General features: G+C 34.3%; 1 protein-coding gene across 6 annotated transcripts in view; it reads left to right on the top strand.

The window, feature by feature from the left end:
• The window catches only part of PACRG (parkin coregulated), a 225,766-nt gene that overhangs the window by 96,493 nt on the left and 107,559 nt on the right, over positions 1 to 21,714 (top strand). For all 6 annotated transcript variants that reach the window (XR_007908291.1, XM_051811281.1, XM_051811280.1 and 3 more), the window contains exon 4: positions 21,329 to 21,500. Coding sequence is in view for 5 of the 6 variants with exons in the window: in XM_051811281.1 (XP_051667241.1) it covers positions 21,329 to 21,500 (172 nt within the window). In the remaining variant the exon portion in view is untranslated. The remainder of the gene's footprint in view (positions 1 to 21,328; positions 21,501 to 21,714) is intronic.

The following is a 21,714-nucleotide window of genomic DNA, read 5'->3' as shown; positions in this document are numbered from 1 at the left end:
TATATGCTGACAATTTTTGGTGATATCTCCCTATGCCCAGGGCACAGACTTCCAAATTGGTCCTGTTCTGGTCAGGATCTTTTATTTTTTTGTCTTTCTAGATTTCAAGTGTATGCTGGTTCACTCCAGTTGCTGTTTGGCCACAAAAAAGCCCCCAACCAAACAATCAACCTCCACCTACCACCCCCTGCCCCTATACCAGAGTTTAACCTTGGATCTGGATAATTCTGCACTGAGTGATTAGTTCTGTAGAATGACTGAAGTTTACCTCTCAAACTGGCAGGAGGAAACTTCTTGGTTTTGTCCATCTTTTCCAGTTATTTATTCTGTGGTATTGCAATGTTGCAAGTCAACCTGTGTTGTTGTTTTCAGAATTAGTAAGTAGGGCTTTGCATTACATAAGCCTTAGAAATGCAAATTTAAAAAAAAAAACAACAAACAAAACCAACAACAACAAAAAAAACACACCACCAAAACAATGGGAGGCTTCACTGGGTTGACTGGACAGGAGAAACATTTTGTCTACAGAGAAAAGCTGACTTAAAATGGAGATGGTGCATAGTATAAAGGAGCATTTTGTATCTTCTTACTGAAAGATTTATTGTATCTATTCAGCTTGTATTTATAGGAATCCTTTGATAAGTATATGGCATGACAGTATGGTGTTACATGACTGTTAAAATAACCACTGAGCAATTTCATTTGCTTATGAGTATCCTTATTGTGTTCCTTTTTGAGGATATTTACATGTCATGTAAAAATAACTCGTACAGTTCGACACATTAGTTGTTTGTTGTGTGTTCTCACCAAAGTGATTAACTAGAGTTAAAGGTTTTGCACATCTTTCCATCTTGGAGGAAAAAGTGTTACTGGAGCTCATGTTTCAATGGAACTTTGTTTATTTACAAGAAAGTCCTGCTTTCCTAGACAGTAGGGGAATTCAACAATGAGAAACAGCTTTCAAATCATGACTCCTGCTTTTTTAGTTCTCGCTCTTCACTAAAAACCTAATTTCAAGCTTCCTCTGTAGAAGCAGCTTTCTGGCATAGAACATATCCCAGAGTTTTTGTCCTTTTTTCTAGAAGTTGATAATCTCCTTCAAAAACTGGCCTGCCTCATTCATAGACCAACATGAAACATACTCTGCCCAAAATGATGCTCACAAAAGCTGTTACTTCCCCAGAGATCATGCAGTTTCTCAGTAGGAAATAGCTTACAAATAAGAGTTTTTCTGAGGCTAGATCCATTCTATGTCCTGATCTTTAACTTCACTGTAGTTAAAAAAATTATTAAAACTATGGCAGCATATGGATATGTATGTTTTTAATTGATTCTTTTAAGCCTGTTAGGATTTGTCATTGTAGGACACACTAACTGCAGGTATAGAATACTACGAATGTGAAAGTTATTTTTACCTTTGTATGTTTTGGGGTTTTTTTTTCTTAGACCTGTATGACAGAAGATCAAATTATACAAATTTCTTTTTATGTGAGTCAAAAAGTCTTATTAAATTATGGATATATAGATTCTTCAGTGAATAAGGAAGTATCTTTCAAACATCATTAATACAAATTAAAAGATAATACTTGATTGTTTTCTAGAAGGAAAACTACTTCAACTCTTTAAGTCTTACTATCAAGTTCATACTGATGGTACAGAAATTTTTTTTAACATCATCAGCAGTGTTGTTTGTTTGGTATGGGAATCACATTTTGCAATAAAGCTGGTTATTTCAGCTGTTCAGATGTTCAGAATAATTTCAGACATTCAAGAGTTTGATGTTTGAAAGTATTAATCTCATAATGTGATTTTTGTCTTTTCACATTCGCTGTCTGCATGCTAATAGTTTTAGAAGAATTTTATTAAGATGGATTAAAATCACAAATAGAGGTGAATTAAAGGAAAAATTAGATGAGATTCACAAAGAATGAAAGCATTTGTGTGGAGTTCTACTGATAGCATTGAAGCTGGCATCTTTCTCTAAAACCTCTTGAATTTCAAAGGCATAAAAACTAATGCTGACTGTCAACTCTCAGAAGGCATGAACAGTTTGATGCTAGTCAGCTAATATATTTGCATCCCCTGTGTGTGGAATAAAATTTTTTGGATTAATCTGTTCCTGAAAAATCAGGATTTTTTTTAATGATTTGGTCAGCTAGATTTGTGGTGCGCACATCTAGATCTTTCTAGACCCCATATTCTTAAGGCTATTTTCCAACCCAAATGATTCTCTGATTTCATATGGGAACAGATCAATTAAAGATAAATACTTTTCGACCTGGTGAGTGGTTGGGTCAGGCTGAATAAATAGCTAGGGCCATTTCTAGAACTGTGTCACGGATAATGGAGGTTTTTCGGGAGGTTGAAGGGCTGAGGATGTAAAACTTTTCTTCAACAAATCAGGGGGTTTTTTTCCACTTTGCTCATGGCAGTGGTTTCCTACTCTCTCTGCCATTTGGAGACTATTTTATACCATCACAGGAAATCTTGGTAGAACTCCTTTCTTTGCCTTCTGCTTTTGTTCACTGTTGAAAAAAAAAAGGGAGATATAAACATAAGCGTACTTATAGACATGGGCTTTTAGGGGCTCCACAGTGTGACAGCCTTGTTTTGTATAGTCTGGAATGTGCCATAATTATTACTCAAAAGTTACATTGACTTACAGAGGGATTTTGTCCAATGTCCAATGACTTGTTCTCTTTCTCTATATAAGCAGAGAAGAAAAAACAAACAAACAAAACAAGAAACCTATTTTCCTGGTCAGTTAAATTTAAAAGCTACAAAAAGAGATAAAATGAAACTTTCACATAACTTTTTATCTTGAATTCTGAAGTGTTCTGAAACCTTCACAGCCTGAGCTTGTGTTGAGGCAGTGTGTTCAGGAAGCTGTCGATGTAAATATGTTTACAAAGCATATGTGAATGCACATAATAATAATATGTCACATGAAAAATGGAAAATGGAAGCTTAGTAAAAGTTAATTTCTTAATACTGCTTTCAAAATGTAATGTTTAAATGTGGAAATTTGAAACCACTATTCAGTTAGAGAGGCTTGAAGCTTTTAATTGTATATTTAAATACTCATATATTTCTATGGTTTTATAGTAGAAAAACCCAACTGAATGAACAAAACAAACAAACACACACACCCCAGGTTCAGGTGACAGAAGTAGATTTCTGTCTGTTTTTCATTATAAAAACTTGACCTTTTGTGATGATCTGAAAAGAAGGCATTAACTGATGCGATGCATGTGATTCCTTTGATTTACACTGTTAGAAGTTTTCATGACATGCTGGTTTGATTCAGCACTCACAACAGCTTGTAAGAGATAAGGAGGTTGTCAGAAAGATATTACTGGATACTCAGGAACTGGTTTTGAAGTTACTCTGAGCTGACAACTAATGAGAAGCTTTTTTTGATAACTTGCCCTTCAGTGTATTTAGATGTTACAGTTATTTTTGGTTTTGTTTGCAAACTTATGGATTAAGTATGGCTTTGTTTGCTGTCTGTAATATATGATCTACCCTTCTACAAAACAAATAGTTTGTTAATTCCCCTTTTCTGTTTTGTGGGGTTGGATTTTGTTTGTTTGTTTGTTTTTCTAGTGTATATCTTCCTTACTGTGTGTTATGGCTGAACAGCAGTGTTTTTGCATATTGAAGGTGACAGGAAGTCTGAATTCAAAACTGAGGTGTTAGTGTGATTGCAGTGAATACCTCTGGCATGACAGCAAGAAATACTTTTTTTTCCCAAAATGATAAACACATTTTGTAAGGTAAGCACAGGCTTGTATGTGAGGAGCTCATAAGGTTATGAAGAGGTCAGTTTAAAGTGTTTCTCATTATAGAAGTTATTGGGGATGTATTTGGCTGAAGTTACATGGAGAAGTGGCAACTGGTTTTGCCTCCAGATGTACTGTTTAGTAATCCTTGATTTCATTTTTTTTTTAACCACCTAAGCATGGTAGTTAGAATACTTCTGATACCACGATAAAATTATAAAATAATGCTGTTTGGAGCTTAAGGCACCTGTGACATAGGAAGAGCTATTTTTAAAGTCTTAGAATTGTCATTCCAAGAATCTATAGGAAATAAGATAGTCAAGGCAAATATGAGTGAAGAAAACATAGAATAATACAAGTAACTTCAATTTCAATATTCTCACCTGTTATCTTCTGAAAGGTGAGTTGTTCAAGAATTTTCTCATTCAAATGAGTAAATGTATTTGTTAATGTGTTAGTTCCATGGAGAATTTAGTTAAGAAACAGGTGTTAAACTTTGTATGTGAAAACTTAGACCTGGCTAAATGATTCCAAAAGACTAGTTCTTACTAGTCAGTCCTACTCAGGCAGTTTTGCCACAGAGGAAGATGGAATGTGGGTTCTTACTGTTCTGGTCTCACAGAGAGTGTGAGGGCTCTCAAAATTAAAGTTACTGGGCACCATATCTGTTTGCAGTAAAATATCCTGGACTGAACCATGATGGAGGTAGTGCTAAAGACAAATTGTCTCCTTTGTACCATGAAATTGGTACATTAGTATATTTCATGAGTTTGATAATACATGACAATAATCCATTGTTTAAAAATTATTGTAACTAATGAGCCTTTGGAATAAACTGAGGACTTGGGTTCTGACCAATCAACTGGGATTTCCATAGACTTCACTGGTCACAAAACCAAACCATCATGAATATGATGGTAGAATCTTAGTTTATTTCTGAACTATGAAATAGGTGCTTGCCACAGGCTATCCTGGGACACTGAAGGGCTTGGCTTTACAGGGAATGTTTTCCATCCTCCCTGGCTGGGTGCTTTTTCCTCCAAAAGAGGACAAAAGTTGAGAGAGGAAATGGTACATGTTCTTATACTTTCTCCCTTACATGCAGTCTTGAAGTAGCCAAGAATCATCCAGTGCTGAGGAGCTGAAAGTTGTTCTTGTTTCACATGTGGTTTAAACCACACCTTGGTCACAACAACTGTGGTCACTGACAGGCCTTAGGATTTATGTTTGGCTGGTGATAAGAAATTAAAGGATTAGGTATTCCTGCCACAGGCCTGAAGTTTCTTTCTTCTAGTTCATTTGAGGGCAGACTCCACTGGCAGACAAAATACTTCTGAATGGTGGCGAAAAACTACAATTCTCACAAGTGCAAAATTAAGAAAAGATCAAATGTTGATTATACAATGCATAAGAAATCCTCGTGCAATGAAAAGTATTCTTACAGGAAACCACTCAGGCTAAGAAATTATTCATCTCGAGAGTCAGAGCTTCAGTTGTTGGTTAAATAAAATTTTAAAAATTTGATTGATACACACATCCTGCTTATAAGCTTCATTCATCCATGTGGGAGAAAACCAAGCTTTTAACAGGTATTTTTTGCTCATTCTACTGACATGTCAGTATTAGCCATTATGAGATTTGAGCTGGTTTAGTGCTCTGACTTAAAATGGCAGATTTACATTTCTCTACTTTTTAAACCTGCTAGCCATTAGCACTTTTATCTGTTTCCATTTTCAACTGTCTCCTTCCTCTTTGCAGAACTCATGCACAAATAACAGACTCTGGGGTTATAGTGTGCACCAAACTCACTAAGCATTCTGAAGTGGAGACATGAAATGGAGACATTTTGAAATGAAAGTAAATTCATTCTCTAAAATGATAAGTTAATACTTACCATCCCTTGACTGCCATGACAAGCTCACTTTACTTGTGATGATGAACTGGGAACATCAATTGAATTTGCACAGATGATTTGAAGTTTGAACTAGTGGCTCAGTTATAAAAAAAAACCCACAAAACCATAAAACCAAACCACGACTTCTGTCTCCAGTTCCCATAGAGAATTGCCCTAATATCATGTCCTTAATTCTCCATTGAAATTCCAGGCCTTACATATGAGATAATTTTCAGTTATTAAAATGAAATAGAATGTTTTACACTGGAAACTGTTGGTATCTAAATATTAAAGATCTTATTTTGGTCTCTTTGAGTGTTCTCAAGTAGACATCTTTTGTTATAATGATAATACCATGGCAGATAAAAACAGAAACATCAGTCTTAACAGAGTATTAAGTCTGAAAGTTAATTATGATCACTTAAATCTCAATATGTTAAATTATTTTTAGTGTTCATTATTTTATGAGAATAATCATCTTGAATGCTTGTCTGGTGTGATTAGATGAAGTTGTTATAAGGTTTAATTGATCTTACTGAATTTCATACCATAGGAACAAAGCTGTAAGTACTGTAGCAGCCACTGAATGGTCTATCAAATAAAATTTGGAATAATGAAAACATTTGTTGCTCTTCTGAAAATTAAGAAGATTTTGAGTTATACCCACTTAAAACTTCCTTGGATTCCTGAAGAAACTTGGTTAATTGTGTGCCTCTTGAGGTATTGTTAGGCATAACTGATATATATGGGAAGTAAAAAAAAAGAATATTGTTATAGGTTTTCCAGCAGTGTGTATACACCCTGTTTTCAAATTTATATTCCACAGCCCATTTGACAGATATTAATATAAATCTTTATCAGATTCCATTTTCATCCTTTTCTATTATTCCACTTTTTGGATTTATATTACATTGCATAAAAATGTGTATTTATATCAGCCTTTATAGTACATTTCAATCCCAACTAATCATGAAAGCAGCCTGGAAGCGTATTGCAGTAGGGTGGCAAGTAAGCCGTCATTGACACATAAAGCATACTTCCCAAATGAGAAAATTGTAGTGACAAGCTTTTGGTTTTAGCTTGTTACAAAGCAAAATTAATTTCCTGCCCCAATGCTGAGACAATACAAACAATGCTAATGTAGTGATTTGGGAAAATGCCTCCTCTTAGTCCAAAGAGAGTTTCATGTAGAAAAGTCATTGACACACCCACTTATTTCACTGCATCTCCCAGACAGCAAATTAAGTCACTGAAATATCATTACAGCAATGTAAAAATTGATACACCTATGCAAAAGATTTGATTACTTTTCAATAAAATACACCTGCATTATAAATATTTGTATAGTGGTTTAAAAAACAGATTAAAATTTGCATTTTTTTGTGTTGCATAGCACTATTTTGGTAGTTAAGGAGACAGTGGAATAACTTGAGCAATTAAAGCCTAAGTGCTACCGATTTGGAACTCAGTCCCTGGTAGCCTGTCTGCTTTTTATTCTTTTTTTTTCCCTCTCTCTAAAATAAGTGCAGAATTCCTAGTCAGATTGCTAAGGCTACAGTATACTGCATAGCAAACACCATGTTATAGTGATTGCTAAGGAAATAATAGGTCTGTGGAAGAAAAAACATAAGGAATTTCTTCATTGGCTGACCATTGTATACTGAGGTTTCTAAAAACTGAGATCCCCATTGCATTAGTGAAGTCTATTTATACTTTTAATTTATTTATTTTATGTAATGCCTTTGAACTATTTCTCCAAAGAATATTTTTTAACACATTTACATTTCTTCCAAGTGTGACTATACTGCATTTTATTCAGACTGTAGTTTGATTAAGAGGTATTCATAAAGCTAGTATCTCTGAAGCTTTCACACTTGATGATGCCATCAGTGCCCACATTTAACACAACTCTATCAACAAATTCTCTTGCATTTTCATCTATTTTTAAGAAGTTCAACTTTCCCACTGAATTCTTGTATCAAAACCTATCTAGGATATCCCAGTATTCAAATAAAAATTCTAATTTCTTAGCCAACTTTGATTGTTTACTTCCATCCTGAGACCTTTTTTATCTGTTCATTAGAATCTATCTCACTATAGCAGTGAGATTTTCTGCTGTTTTCAGTGATCCTACCTTGCTCATCAGAGGTCTTTACCATCATCATTAACTTTATTTTACTCTAAAAAAAGGGCACCCTCCATTTACTCTGCATGGATAAATCCTACACAGTTAAGATTTAATAACTTCTATTTGAGAAAAATTACTTAAATGGATAAGGACCAGATCTTAGTTGTTAGTCTCTGCTTTTCAGAGTTACTTTCTTTTCCCTTTAGAGACTGCACAGGAATGGTTGTGTTAATAGGGTTACTCCGAACTCTACAGCCCTATTAACCAACAAAAAACATGTAGGAACTTAGAACTGAGAACATGACTATTAATTGGGCATAAAACCGTATCGACCATAAATCAAATATGAGTATTGATACGGCAAACTAGTGCAATGTAGGACTTACACACAAAACAACAGAAACCAAATCGAAGACAGTGGTTTATTTTACCTGCATTAACTTCCCTTCTCCCCCTGTTAAGCAGCTGTATTTCATATGACCTGGAAACCAAGTAGGTATTTTTTAAGCTTGTAATCTTACATTTATATTTGACAATGGTTTTAGTCCATTTAACTTTTATGTCCAATTTACTGGCATTACTTATTTATCTATGCTGTTTAACTGTGAATGAATATAGATATGGCCAACAAAGTGTTGGAAAAGGAAAAAAAAACACATTTGTATAGACATGATTTCTCAAGTATTTTGTGCATAAGTTGTTGCCATTTATTCTTTTGGTCAATGTTGAAACAGAACAGCATTCCATGTGAATCTGGAACCTTTCTTTAACACAAAATTCTTAGAAGTATCAATCAAAAATCTTATAAAGATGCATACCTAGGATGCATATCAATATTATAACTTAGAGACACATGCAACATGATGTGTTGACCTCCTCACTGTATTTTTTTAAAGACAGTTTGAAAATCCAGAGACCTGATCTCGTTTCATCTAGTAAAAACCTATTATAAAAATCTGTTTGTTTCAAATTCAGATTGCAACACACTGAAAGGCACAGTTTGTCTTTCACTTATAAACTGAATAGAAAAGACAAAGAACTAGGCAATGATCCTGTGAAATATGCTCCAACTTACTGGACTGTGTGATACAGGACTTTCTATAATGTACTTCTTGAGACTCGTAAAGATATTAAAGCTAGGAACCGTTTTATTCCTACTTATTTTACTTTATTTAACTGATTGCTATTTTATTTAAGTTCAATTTACTTTCCACGACTTTGTCTTTGATTTATAGTTTTTATTACCTTAAAAGAAAATAAAAAAATCATCCAGAACTATCATTACCGCAGTCAACTGTAGTTATTTATCTGAGCCTCTGCAGTAGTTTGTCCTTTCCCATCATTTTCATCTAGCCTGAAGAAAGTCCTTGAGTTAGTATGCTGGATGGTTAAAATTTAAAGCATTGCTGTGGCAGAATAGTAGCATACTAAATAACCTTGGTAAACATGACCCCCTTTTTTTGTAATGTGGAGAAATCTAATTTTGATCTGAGAATGCAAGATTTAGCTGATCTCTTAATGGCTTCTGATTTTGAAAGGAGTTGATTGGAAAAATTTTTAGGTTTGCTATACTAATTAAAAATATTTTTATATATTCAAAATATTATTGTCTTATCTTCATTGTCTATTTATATGGTAGGATTTTATATAGGCAACCAGTCACAACATCTACAGTATGTTCAGACCTTAAGTGTATATATTTTTAAAAGAGTATTTTACTGATTTCCATAAGGACTATAAATATACCTGCAAAGTAGATCCACACAATGTAAGAAAGATTTTGGGATCTTTGGAAAACAATTTGGTATTGTATCTTTGTTGTTTCAAGAATTAAAGAGCACCATTAAAATAGAAAAATACACTAAGACAATGTTTTAATTTTTCCTTCTTCAATTTATCTAGACTCAATAATATAGACTCCATTAACAAGAAATTAAAAACCTTCAAAACTATATATTTTCAACATTACAGAGCATGTGAATTTTCAAGATAAATTTAGCATTGAAACAAAAGAAGTACAATAAAAGAACATAAAATGTATTGTGCCAAAGAGTAAAAAGACCCATATTCTGACATTTGAAGCAGGGTTGCTAGTCATAGTTTTGATTAAAATAATCCTTTACCAACTTATTCAGTTGCTAAGTCATAAAATACATTTTACCTTTAGAAATTTTACTTCAACTTAGGCAAATCACCATTGGGTTTATCAACATTATAGAAGATGTTTTATTTTTTAAATTTCAAAAATTTTGTCTGTTATTTTTCTAATGCAACAAAATAAAACCTTGAGTAATGTAGTACATTTTAATATTTTCCATCTAGATTTCACCAAAACTACGCCTTCCTTCTGGAGACTTTGTCTATCTTTATGGAATGAATACTGTTTGGAAAAAGTTTTCTTAAAGGAGTAAATAAATGCTTAATAAAGCAATCAGAATTTTCTCATACCTAAGTGGATCTGTTATGAGTACCAAACTGAGAAAGATCTTTTGAATTACATGGTTGCTGGTTGCTATGAGTGTACTCAGTTATCATAGCACTAACATTGTATCCAATACCTGAAGAAAACTTCTGTTTAGGCTGGAGTGGCATTTTGGCAGAAATCCAAATGACTATAGCTACATAAATTATCACAGGTAAATGAATATGCCACAAAGAAACCATTAATTATTTCAGTATTTGTTTATGTTGGATTTGTTGAAAACATATTATTTAAAAAAAATCATCAGAGGTCATATGGGTATATTGACTGAAAGTCAAGACAGTTAAATGCCATTTTCGTGACACCATCAGTGTAACAGTTGTGTTCAGTGACTCATTTCACAGACACCCATGTCAGATGCCACTAACGACTATAATCTCCTCCTAAAGCTGGGTTTATTTTTTACTTTTTGAGAGTAGTACTGTCTAATCAACTCACTTAATGGTCTTGATTGATGCATCTGCACCAAACATTTTTCTCATATATGCTTTGATATATTTAATATAATATTTAAAAGTTATGCCGGGTGACTTCTGTTGATTTATTTTTGCAAATGTATTTCTGCTCTTCAGTCTACCTAGGTTTGTGTAAGTCATGCCAACTTCCACATTTTTCCTAGAAAACTAACAGGATCATGTGATAGTACAGCCTTTAGCATTGACACAGCACAGTTTAAGTACACAGATGGCACAGTCTGTACTATGATTTTGTCTACGGCTTATTTGCTGAAATAATGCTCATCCATGATTCAGGAGAAGCAACTACCAAGACTGTTCACAGTATACCATTTAAAGGCAACCATCCTGTTTTTACATCAAAGAATGCAACTGTACAGTAATTATCTCTTCCACATAACTATGCATTGGACTCAGAGAATGACTCAAGCCTTGTTTTGGTTTTAAGCATGGATATAGTTCATGCAAACAACTGTTAGTCATGCTGTCAGTTACCAGTTCTGAAAATTAGTCTTGAATTTTGAATTCTTTGAAATAACATGGATTTTCATAAGGGGAGGGTTTTAACTTTTCTGTGTTAACCCAGTCTGTTTGAAAATCTGACCTTAAAATTTGCAGTAAATCCTACCTATCTTGTTTCATGGTTCGCTCTTGAAATAGAGAGAACACCTTCTGCTGGTGTCAGCCAGCAGATGGTGCAGTATTCCCTTCCATTTCTGGGCTTTGTCAATGTCTGGAATTGGTTCATTTAGTATTTGATTCACCTGTCTGCAGCTTACCTTTGGGGACCTTTCAGCATTGCTAGTAACCACGGGTGTTGGATCAAGGGTTAGACTTGATGATCTTGGAGGTCTTTTCCAACCCGGTCCATTCTGTGATTCTATGATTCTTTGATTGTCTCAGGTATTTCATTCTACCAGACCATGGCTGAAAAATGTGAAGTAGCTTCAGAGCCATCTTCCAGGACTCTCAGAGGCCGTGGGACAAAGGATTTCTGGTGGTTGAACTCATCTTTTTAAACAGTCCTCTGCTCCAAAACTGCTCTTGGTCCATGCTCCTTCTCAGACACACTTGGAAGCCGTGAGAATGTTTTGGTTTTCCTCTGTACTAGTCCTGAAGTTAGGGAAGATTGTCACATTGTAGTCCTGTTTTCTCCAACTTGTTTTGTGAGGAATCAATTGCATAACTTCTTTGTTCATAAGACACAAAACTTCCTGGGCTAGATATACAGCATTCATGGCAACTATCCCACTGTGTTATAGTATCGTTCTGGATTCTGGAAATGTTCGGACTTTGCTCTTTCATGGGGAGGAATGTCATTTTCATACATGGGAAATTGAACCAAACAAGCCTATTGTGCTGGTGAACAGATTCATAAATGGATATATCATTTAAAAGCTGGGGAAAGACTTTCAAGAATTGTCATCCAAAAGACAATCAGTTATGCAATTATTTTGTCAACAAATGCAGCTTCTTGACACTTCCTGAAAATACCTGGGTCTTAAACAACAGTAAGGGTTTAACCAGTTTCCCTCTTGAAGAAATCCTGTTGATCAGTACAGAGCCTAATCTCATTCCTGTGACTCTGAAGAAGCCACAAGATAGATCAGTATAAATATTGATTTAATACTATTCTATATGAAATACCATTAAAATGCTTATAATGAGCAAAATGTTACCTCTAGAGATATACAATTAGAAGTCCTGAGTGATTGGGTCACTTTTACATGTTTTACTTTTGTTCCTTTATTAAGCTAAATGACTATAAAATAAAGATCAGTTGGGAGCCCTAGGCTAGGGCTTTTAGGAAATAAAGGAATGACCAATAGTTTGTACATCTTACTTGATTTGTTACTTGACTTTTAAAATGGATTAGTTTAGGTCTGGCAAGAAGCTGACTAGATGTCAGCATTTTGATATTTAAACTTACACTGTTGTGTTGATTTGCTTCTAGTAGTAAGTTCAGCAAATGTGCTGACAGTAATCAGTTGCTTTGCCATGTTTTATGTAATGCAGTTTACTGTGAGAAATGAATGACTCATTAAACAAACAAAATAATTTCGATTTTACTATGCGAATTTAAAATATTGTAGATCTCAGTTTCTGTGTGTCCATTGGATCGATCGTGGAAGGCGTATAACCAAAAGTAGCAACTTTAAATTCATCCAAACTTAGGTGAAGTTGCCCACCAACCTTCTATGAGGAGTACTCCTTGTTGTGACAGCTTGGATAATTCTAAGCAGTGAGCAGAAACTTTTATTTAGCTCCAGTCAAGAATTCCTAAGTAGACCAGTCTTTCATATATATTTGCGTATAGGCCTTAATATTAATCAATGCAATTACCAGAAACTGCAACATTATAAGTTGCAAAATAATTCATACTTTTTATTTTCTATCTTGAATTCTTCTTTCACCATATTGGTAAATCATTTCATTTTGTCAGCCAATTTCAAGTCTTTGCAATATTCCATAACAGCTATCATTCTGAGTAACACTTTTAATTTAAAATTGTTGTGACTTGTGATAATATACTAAGTAGCACCATTTCTGCTAATCCCCAGGGTACTCCACCATTAGCTTTTTTGCTGCTTCTACTGTAACCAGCTTTTAATTCATGAAAGAACTTCATTTTGCCTTCTCTGGCTACTAACTTAATAATCTCTTGAAAAGGACTCTATTGAAAGCATTTTGAAATCCTAATTCTATATCTACAAAGCCAGATATCCTTTATCTATTATTTTGTTAACTTAAAACTGTGCCTTAGATTGCTTTCAACAAGCTGAATCTGCAAAGTACAGTCTACAAATTTCTGCTCTGAGTCTAGCAAGCTTGTTTCATAAGAGCAAGAGATATATAAAACCTTTACTTTAGTGTAGTAAACTAGGTTCTCAGTTCTTAGGAAATTTATGAGACAACCAGTTAAGTCACTGAGACATTGTGCATATAGCAATTGGATGATGCTTCAACGTAAACAGTGGGTGGTTCTCACTAAGAGAATTATCCAAATGCTGTGTGCAATCAATAAGGTTAACTGTATAATAAGAAATTAACTAATAGACTATGTCTTCCTTCCTGTTTTGTGCAGTTTTCCTTGGTTAATAGTGATGTAATCCTGAAATACACAATACAACCTAAAAACTTCTGATTGGAACAAGTGTAAAATAGGTAGGATATTTTTTTTACTCTGACAATGCTCAGAAATCCCCCATGGCAACATATTTTTGGAATTTGTGAGCAACATGTCTATTCCTGTAGGGAACTGTCAGTAACCCCTTAACTTTGCTCAGAATAAGGAATAATGGGAAAGGTCTGAAAAAAGAAATAGCTTAATCCCATAGAAAAACACATTTGCTGCTTTTGTTGTAAAATGCAAATATTCCCTGTTTGGATGAACTTTGAAATTGTGTAACATTTCCAGCATAAGATATTAGACTTACCTAAAATCATTTGAAGGAATATCTCTTCTTCTTTTCTGTTGGGGATAGTCGGCACAATACCACTATTTTATTCTATTTATTATTATGGTGATTCTGCCCACTTTCCTGCCTTGAGATAGATGTCAAGAGTCAGAAGCTGAAAGGAATTATATCATAGAATGCTCTTAGTTGAGAAAAATCACTATTTTAATTTGATTTTGTAATTTCTATTATGGTTTTTTAAAAAATGTAATTGAAAATGATAATGTTTAATGACATGTTTTGTAAGCTTACACAATTTCTAATGCCATAAAACTGCAAGGTTTTCACTATATGTGAAACTATATCCGTTCAAAATTGGATGGATGGACAATTCTAGTTGTGCATGACATTTTAGGTGGTTTTGTGGTATTTTATTAAATTATTAAATATTATTTATAGTATATTATAGTGTATTATTAAATTAAATCTTCTGAGAGTTGTTTTCCCAAAGACACTTTTTTATATGTGCCGTTGTGCCAATGCACTTATGTCAAATTTTTGTGCTTTGTGCTATTTTTTATTGAAACCAAATAATTTCAAGTTAATTCGACAGACAGCTTCGCATGAATAATTGGCAAAGGGAAAGGAAATGAATACCAAAAAATAAGAAAACAATTACTGGCCACTAGCTTCCCTAATGGGATACAATCAGTTGATAATCTTTTCTCATTTACCTTCACAATTCTTTAAAAGTTTAAACATGAGTGTTAGGGTTCATCTTGTTAAAATTGTAGCAAACGTTCTTTGAGCAGAAGAATATTTATTTCCTAAAAGGCAATTTTAAATTAGTTCTTTACTAACATACCGCATTGTTTGTGTTTTGTGGGGATGAACAAACTGGTTCACTCCTCTTCTGATGAGGTTTAAAATGAACTCCATACTGCACAAAGTAGGTAAATGAAGATCAGTATATCTTCCTCAGGAGGTAGTGGGAGGGTCTTGCAACCAGCTCCTTATTGTCCTTGTACCTTCAAACTCTCCTTGGAGAAGAGGAATTAACCTCTACCTTGCCTCCTCCTGTTGCTTTGAACAGTTACTGTCTTTGTTTTCCTTTTCAGAGAAGAGTTGTCCATTGGTGTCTGATAAAGTGTCTGCAAAATTGAATGTTTCTTCTTCACCATGATAATTCTGTGTGTGTTTGTGGTGAAGGAACAGAGCTTATCCTCTACTTCTTGCTGATGCCTAAGTGCACCTGTGGGGCGTTTCTTGGATGCTGCAGCTGAGATTGGAACTTAATCTACCATGGGCTATGGACCCCAGAGGAGATGTTAATTCCCATTCACCCATTACATATTAATAAATCATGTAAAGAAAAAAGCAACGAGGTGTGTCTGAAAATGTGTCAGGAAGCCTTTGAACAGCAAGAAGAATGTAACTCGATAAGCATACGTTCTGAAGTACTAGAAATACTTTTGTCTGCCACTGAGGTTATCTTGTGGTCCATTGTTTGCTTCACACAAACAATTCGCAAGTACGTTCCACATTTGTCAGAGTCATGGTTACAGAGCTCTTTCTCAGGTGTCTCATTTTATATTTATAATGCTTCCCATCAATTGAAAGAAAGCAGTCCTTGAAGTGTAGTCTACAGGTATTTGCCATATTGAAAGAATAGTATATTTTACATGCTTTTTTGGAAATCAGTTAACTAAGATAATCTAATGTGATCTTCATCTTAAAAAAGGAGAAGGAGGAAGAGGGGGACATTTGGAGTGATGGTGTTTGTCTTCCCAAGTCGCCATTACAGGTGATGGGGCCCTGCTCTCCTGGAGGTGGCTGAACGCCTGCCCATGGGAAACAGTGAATTAATTTCTTGTTTTTCTTTGCTTGTGTGCACAGCTTTTGCTTTACCTATTAAACCGTCTTTATCTCAACCCATGAGTTCTCCAGATTTTACCTTTATGATTGTCTCCCTGATCCTGCTGGTGGGGGAGTGAGCAAATGGCTGCATGGGGCTTGGCTACTGGCTGGGTTGGAACCATGACCCATATGCAGAACCATCACGATTGTTAGTAGCAGTTTTTCTACAAATAGTATCTATTAAGTCTACTGTACTGACATAAATTTGAGTATCTGTCTTTCAATAACATTAAAGAGGTCTTGATCATATCCAATTCTAGCCATTGTTGCTTACAAGTGAATTAAGAATACCCTGGGTTTGCCATATTGCCAAATAATTTTGGTCAAACCATTTCTGTTTCAGTCATAGTTCTAATTCATATGTAAAAATAAGTGGATGCACTTTATTATGAGTGTTTCTCCATAATTTGAAAAGAATTCACATGGATTAGGCAGCAATGTCAGCTGAGAGAAAGCAGTAGAAAAATGAGGGAGAGAGGCAACTTGTCTGCAGGGATAGAGAGTTGTATTGCTTCGTTTTGGATCTAGGAGTAGAAAGAGCCTTGTTGTGCAGATAGGAATAATAGCTAGAAAATCGTAATGAATTATAGGCCCCTAAAATTAGAATGAGAAGAGAGTTTGGAACCACATTACTTTAAGATGTGCATTGTAGTCGACAACCTTTCCACATTATACTCCCCTTTGGTGTTTTCAGACCTGTGTTACCATGTCCCAACTTCATTTGAAATCACAACCATTTCTTGACCTGTTGGCAAAATGATGACAGCTTTACTCTTGTAACTAACATGGAGGAAGTAGGGAATGCAGTAAATTCAAAATTATTACCTATGTAACATTTCTGTATTTTTAATTTTTGATTTTTATTTTTACATGAGGAGTTATTTCAAAGCTGAATTCAGATAACCAGTACAGTAACATTCCAAAGACATGTCTTGTTATTGCTTCTCTTAATTTATCCATAGGAAGCTAATATTTTCTTATGTTATTTAACTTCTTGTGGGAAATTTAAATATCTACAGAATATGTTAAAAAAAGCTCTAAATACTGTTTGACTGAGTTAAAAGATTTCTGTTAGGGCTTCATCTTGACTGTGGATGGAGGATATTGGAAGGAAAAAGAAAAGCAAGCTTAAAAGAAGGTTGAAAGAAATCTGGAAGAAAAATTGTAAAGGAAGTTTAAAACAGAGATTGCTCAAGAATGTTTCTGATTTTCTCTTTCCATTAACTTACAAAATAGAGATGAAAATAATCTTAAAGGGAGCTATTATTTTACCAAATGCTCCATACAAAATCTCTGAAATCCTTACAAAACTCCTCTTTGTCCTTATCAAGCCAACAATTCCAGAGGTTTTTTACTATACTGAATTTTAATACCTTGGAGAAAGACATTAAGTGAGTGGATACACAGTTAGATATAATGTTTCTAGAAGATCAAATCCAATTTTTGGATAATCATATCAAAGACATAGTATTATGTAATCATTTGTGTGAAATGAGATGGAAAATTAAATTGGTTCTGTAGCTCAAACACTACCTTCTAAAACTCAGGTTTGCCTTATAGTTTACTTGATTATTTTAAATAAGATTTTTAAGGAAGACCAATGATATCATTACTGTCAAACTTCTTCTATCCCTTAAGTTCTCTCAAATAGTTTACTTTCTTCATCTAGCAGGCAGATTAGCCACAAATCTTATTTTACTATTGTCAACCTAGAACCTTTATCTAATTTTTCATTATCTCAGCAGACTTGCCTCTCACTGTGAGCTGCTTCATAGGAAAAGATTTTCTTCTGGACAAATTAACTGTGACACTACCATTGGTTTCCTCCCATCTTGTACAACAGTTATATGTACCGATAAAGCAACAATTATTAACAGTATATTATTTTTCACCTAGCAAGCTTTTAGTATACTTAAGGAGCCTGGAAGTTTCATGAAACAGATTTTGCTCATTATGCTACAGTTGCTTTTGTTGTGTAATCATATATTATATATCAATTTTTATTAGTTGGCCTATTTACTGTAAGTTCAGAGGCTGTGTCTGCATAACTTACAAACCACTATTAAAGAAGTTCATAATAATTATTGTGAGATTTCTTCTTAAAATCCATATTTGCAGCATTGTTCTCAGATGTGGACAAGTTGTGCCAAGAATTTGAGGTTTAATCAGCATTTTTTGTGGGTGGATATAAAAAACAAAAGAATTTTGTAGGCGTAAACAGAAAAATCACATTTTTCTCTGAACAGCTGTATAATAGCCACTTCTAAAAGCTAAATAGTAAACACAGAAGGAAAGAGTTTCACACTATAGAATGTTAGGCAAAATATTTCTGGCTTCCATATTGTGGGAGTTATTATAGAGCAAAAAATACTAAGTAAAAATTGTCTGTATACTTGGACAGCTGACACTTCAGGGAATAAGTTAGAAATCAGAATCCTTTTCAGAACCGTGCCTATGGTCAATCATTTATGGCTTTGGAATTAATTGAGAAGGGAATAGTACACACAAATGCTTTACGATTTACAGCTTGACATGCTTGTATTTTGTAAAGGTTTTTTGCATAATAAAGACTTTGTGCCATGTGTAAAAATCAGAGTTGTTTTTAAACCCTGAAATCATACTCACCTTAAAGTTGATTTATCATTCTTATATATATGCAATGTGTAACCCATAATACAGAGTTGATAGATAAAGGTAATATCTTTTTTTTGACTAATTATTATCACTGAAGAACATTGACAAACTTGTAAACACAGAAGCTTTCTTTATATCTGAAACAGAAAAAGAATGTTTCAAGGGCAAAGAACAGATGAAAAAAATTGCTTAGAGTATCAGAAATATCACATCTTTGAGAAGAAAGATAACTGGTAGGATACAGTTAGAGGAGATATTAGTGAAGAGTGGAAGAAAATAAATGAGTCATTCTACTATATGTGTTTGCAACAAAATAGTTGCAAATCCTGATTCAGTAATCTAATGTGGATGTGTATTAAAGAAATTTTTTTCATGGAAATAGTTTGTAATTTTGAAAGAGTTTTCATACAGAGAAAGGTTTCCAAATAAGGAGTACATTCTAACCCTTCCCCCACCCCCTCCAAAGATATAGTGTGACAATGGTGTTTTGGCTTGTGAAACACTCCCCAGTTTAAAAAAAAAAAAGCCCACATATTACTAATTGAATCTCTCTCTTTCACATCTAAAACTTTCCCCAGACACAAGTAGGTTTTGGGTTTGATTTTCTGAAATAAAATTTTTTGTTATTGAACATTTAATTACAAAAAATCTAACAAGATTATAAACTACAAATTAAACATTAAAAAGAAACATGTTAAAGGAATTTTTATTGTCCTGTTGACAGAGAACAGGGAAAAATTGCTTCTTCTTGGTCTTGCTTTTGGTCAATGATTTTTTGACCACCTGGTCACTTCTTACCTCAGCTTTCTTGCTGTATTGAGGATTTGGCCTCTGATTTAGGCTTGACACCAGAAGTTTGTAGTTGCTATATTGCTGTTTTCTGTTCTCAGTGCCTTTTGGGGCAGATTTCTTTTACCATGTCACAAGTATTGCCAGTAGCAATGCTGAATTCCCTCAGGAAATACAAAACCTGTCAATTTAGGAATTTAAAAGTCTTTTAATTCGTGTTTTGTTACGATCTTCATATATGGTTGCTTGGTATAGTTATTTTTAAACTTCTCATAAGTTGACCCTAGGATATTCAAAGAATCATAGGGTCAGTAAGGTTGGAAAAGACCAGGAAGTCCAACTGTCAACCCAGCATCACCACCATGTTCAGCATTAAACCATGTCCTCAAGTGCTACAGCCACAAGTTTTTTGAGCACGTCCGGGGATGGAGACACCACCACTTCCTTGGGCAGTCTGTTTCAATGCTTTACAACCCTTTCTGTGAAGAAATTTTTCCTAATTTCTAATCTAAACCTCCTGTGGAGCAACCTGGGACCATACTTACTTTCAAGTATCTGTTCCAATTTTATTTTGATTTATCATGGATGGATCCATTTCAACATGAAAGACTGAAGCAGTCAAATCAGTAGCTAAGATATACAAGACCAGGATTCAGATCTACTCAGGGTCAAGCAGGGAGCAAAATGTATCATGGTTGTAAAGAGAGACTTTCTGTCTGCTGCTTGCTGACTGTGGGATTTACCCAAGAAGCATAAAACTTAAGTTCAGTTCTTGACTGCTTTAGATGAGACTTCCACAATTCAAGTGAGAAGGCAAGTTCTGCCCTGAAATCAATGGATGGGTATTTGTTTGCTTAACCAGATAAATTTTATTTAGGATATTTGGAGGTTCAGCTTGGTGTATATGACAAAGCTTGTTAGTATCCATCTATCTGGATACTACCTAATCTCACTGGAAAAATAGGGCAGCAGCAGCTAAGCATTGTTTTAAAGATAGAAGTGGATTCTTAAAGAGATGGATTGGTCTCCAAGTGATTTTGAGGATCATATTCTGTTGAGAGAAAGTGCTTTGCTGTTGAGTCACTTCTTATCTGTATTCAGAGCTCTGACAGGCCATAAACAAACTTCTGACTCTCTCTACCTAAACCTGAGTGTGTGTGGAACAGTGTTGATGGGTAAAAGAAGGAAAAGGGAAGAAAACTAGAGTGCAAAATCCTGCACAAAGTCCACAACTTGTTAAGATTAGCACACTTTGTATTTTAGGATTAGAGGGAGGTTCCTATTAAAAATGGGTACCAGATTTCTCTCTCTCTACCTTTTTTTCACAGTAGGTAATAATGGAATTTCTTTATAATTCTGCTCCTGACATTAATAGAAAATAAATTAGGCCAATATTCTAGAAAGTTGAAAATTCTGTACAAATATTGATATTTGTGCTGTGATGGATATTTGTTGCTTACAGGATTCTTCCTCTTACTGTTGTTTTGAGTGTCCAAATGAAGATATAAGATTTTTCTGAAATAGACAGAGTATTGTTCTTAACATGACTGGTTTGATTCCTGTGGGTAACTTGCAAAGTAAGGTACAGAATCTGGTATTGACTTATCCAAAAGTGAAAATGTATGTGAGTATATTAATTTTTGTTCCTTCCCTTAGGTCTAATATATCTGTATTTTAATATCTGGTCATAAACCATAGTTGAGACTCAATGATATTCTGCAGTGATAAAAAATGAATTATTATTTACTAAACATGTCTGTGTAGAAGGCATGAATTATCTGTTGGCCTGATCACATTGTATTAGTACTGAAAAAATGCATTTATTTGTTTGTTTATTATGTATTTTCAGGTAGAGATTGAAAATCTGGACTATCATTACTTTCTGCCTTTGTTCTTTGATGGGCTTTGTGAAACGAAATTTCCATATGAGTTTTTTGCTCGTCAAGGAATCCATGACATGCTGGAACATGGTGGAAACAAGATCCTTCCTGTCGTTCCTCAGCTCATTATCCCAATAAAAAGTAGGTGAACATGTAGGAAGAAAATCCCTGAAATTGTAATTATGTGGTGTAGATTTTTGAAAAATTGCTAATTAAACTGTAAGACATGACAGCCTGTATATTTCATGAAGATTATTGCAAATGTGAGTAAATTTTAAGATTTAAGGCCAGAAGGCTTATGCCTTCAATTACTGCCCATGATATCTGCAGTAATCCAGAAGAATAGGCTATCTGG

Source organism: Manacus candei, unplaced genomic scaffold, assembly GCF_025592945.1.
Source record: "Manacus candei isolate 608988 ecotype Guabito, Panama unplaced genomic scaffold, ASM2559294v1 h1tg000081l, whole genome shotgun sequence".
In the NCBI taxonomy this organism is placed as follows: domain Eukaryota; kingdom Metazoa; phylum Chordata; class Aves; order Passeriformes; family Pipridae; genus Manacus; species Manacus candei.
Note: the sequence above shows the minus strand (reverse complement) of the source record. Positions and strands in the feature narration are given on the sequence as shown.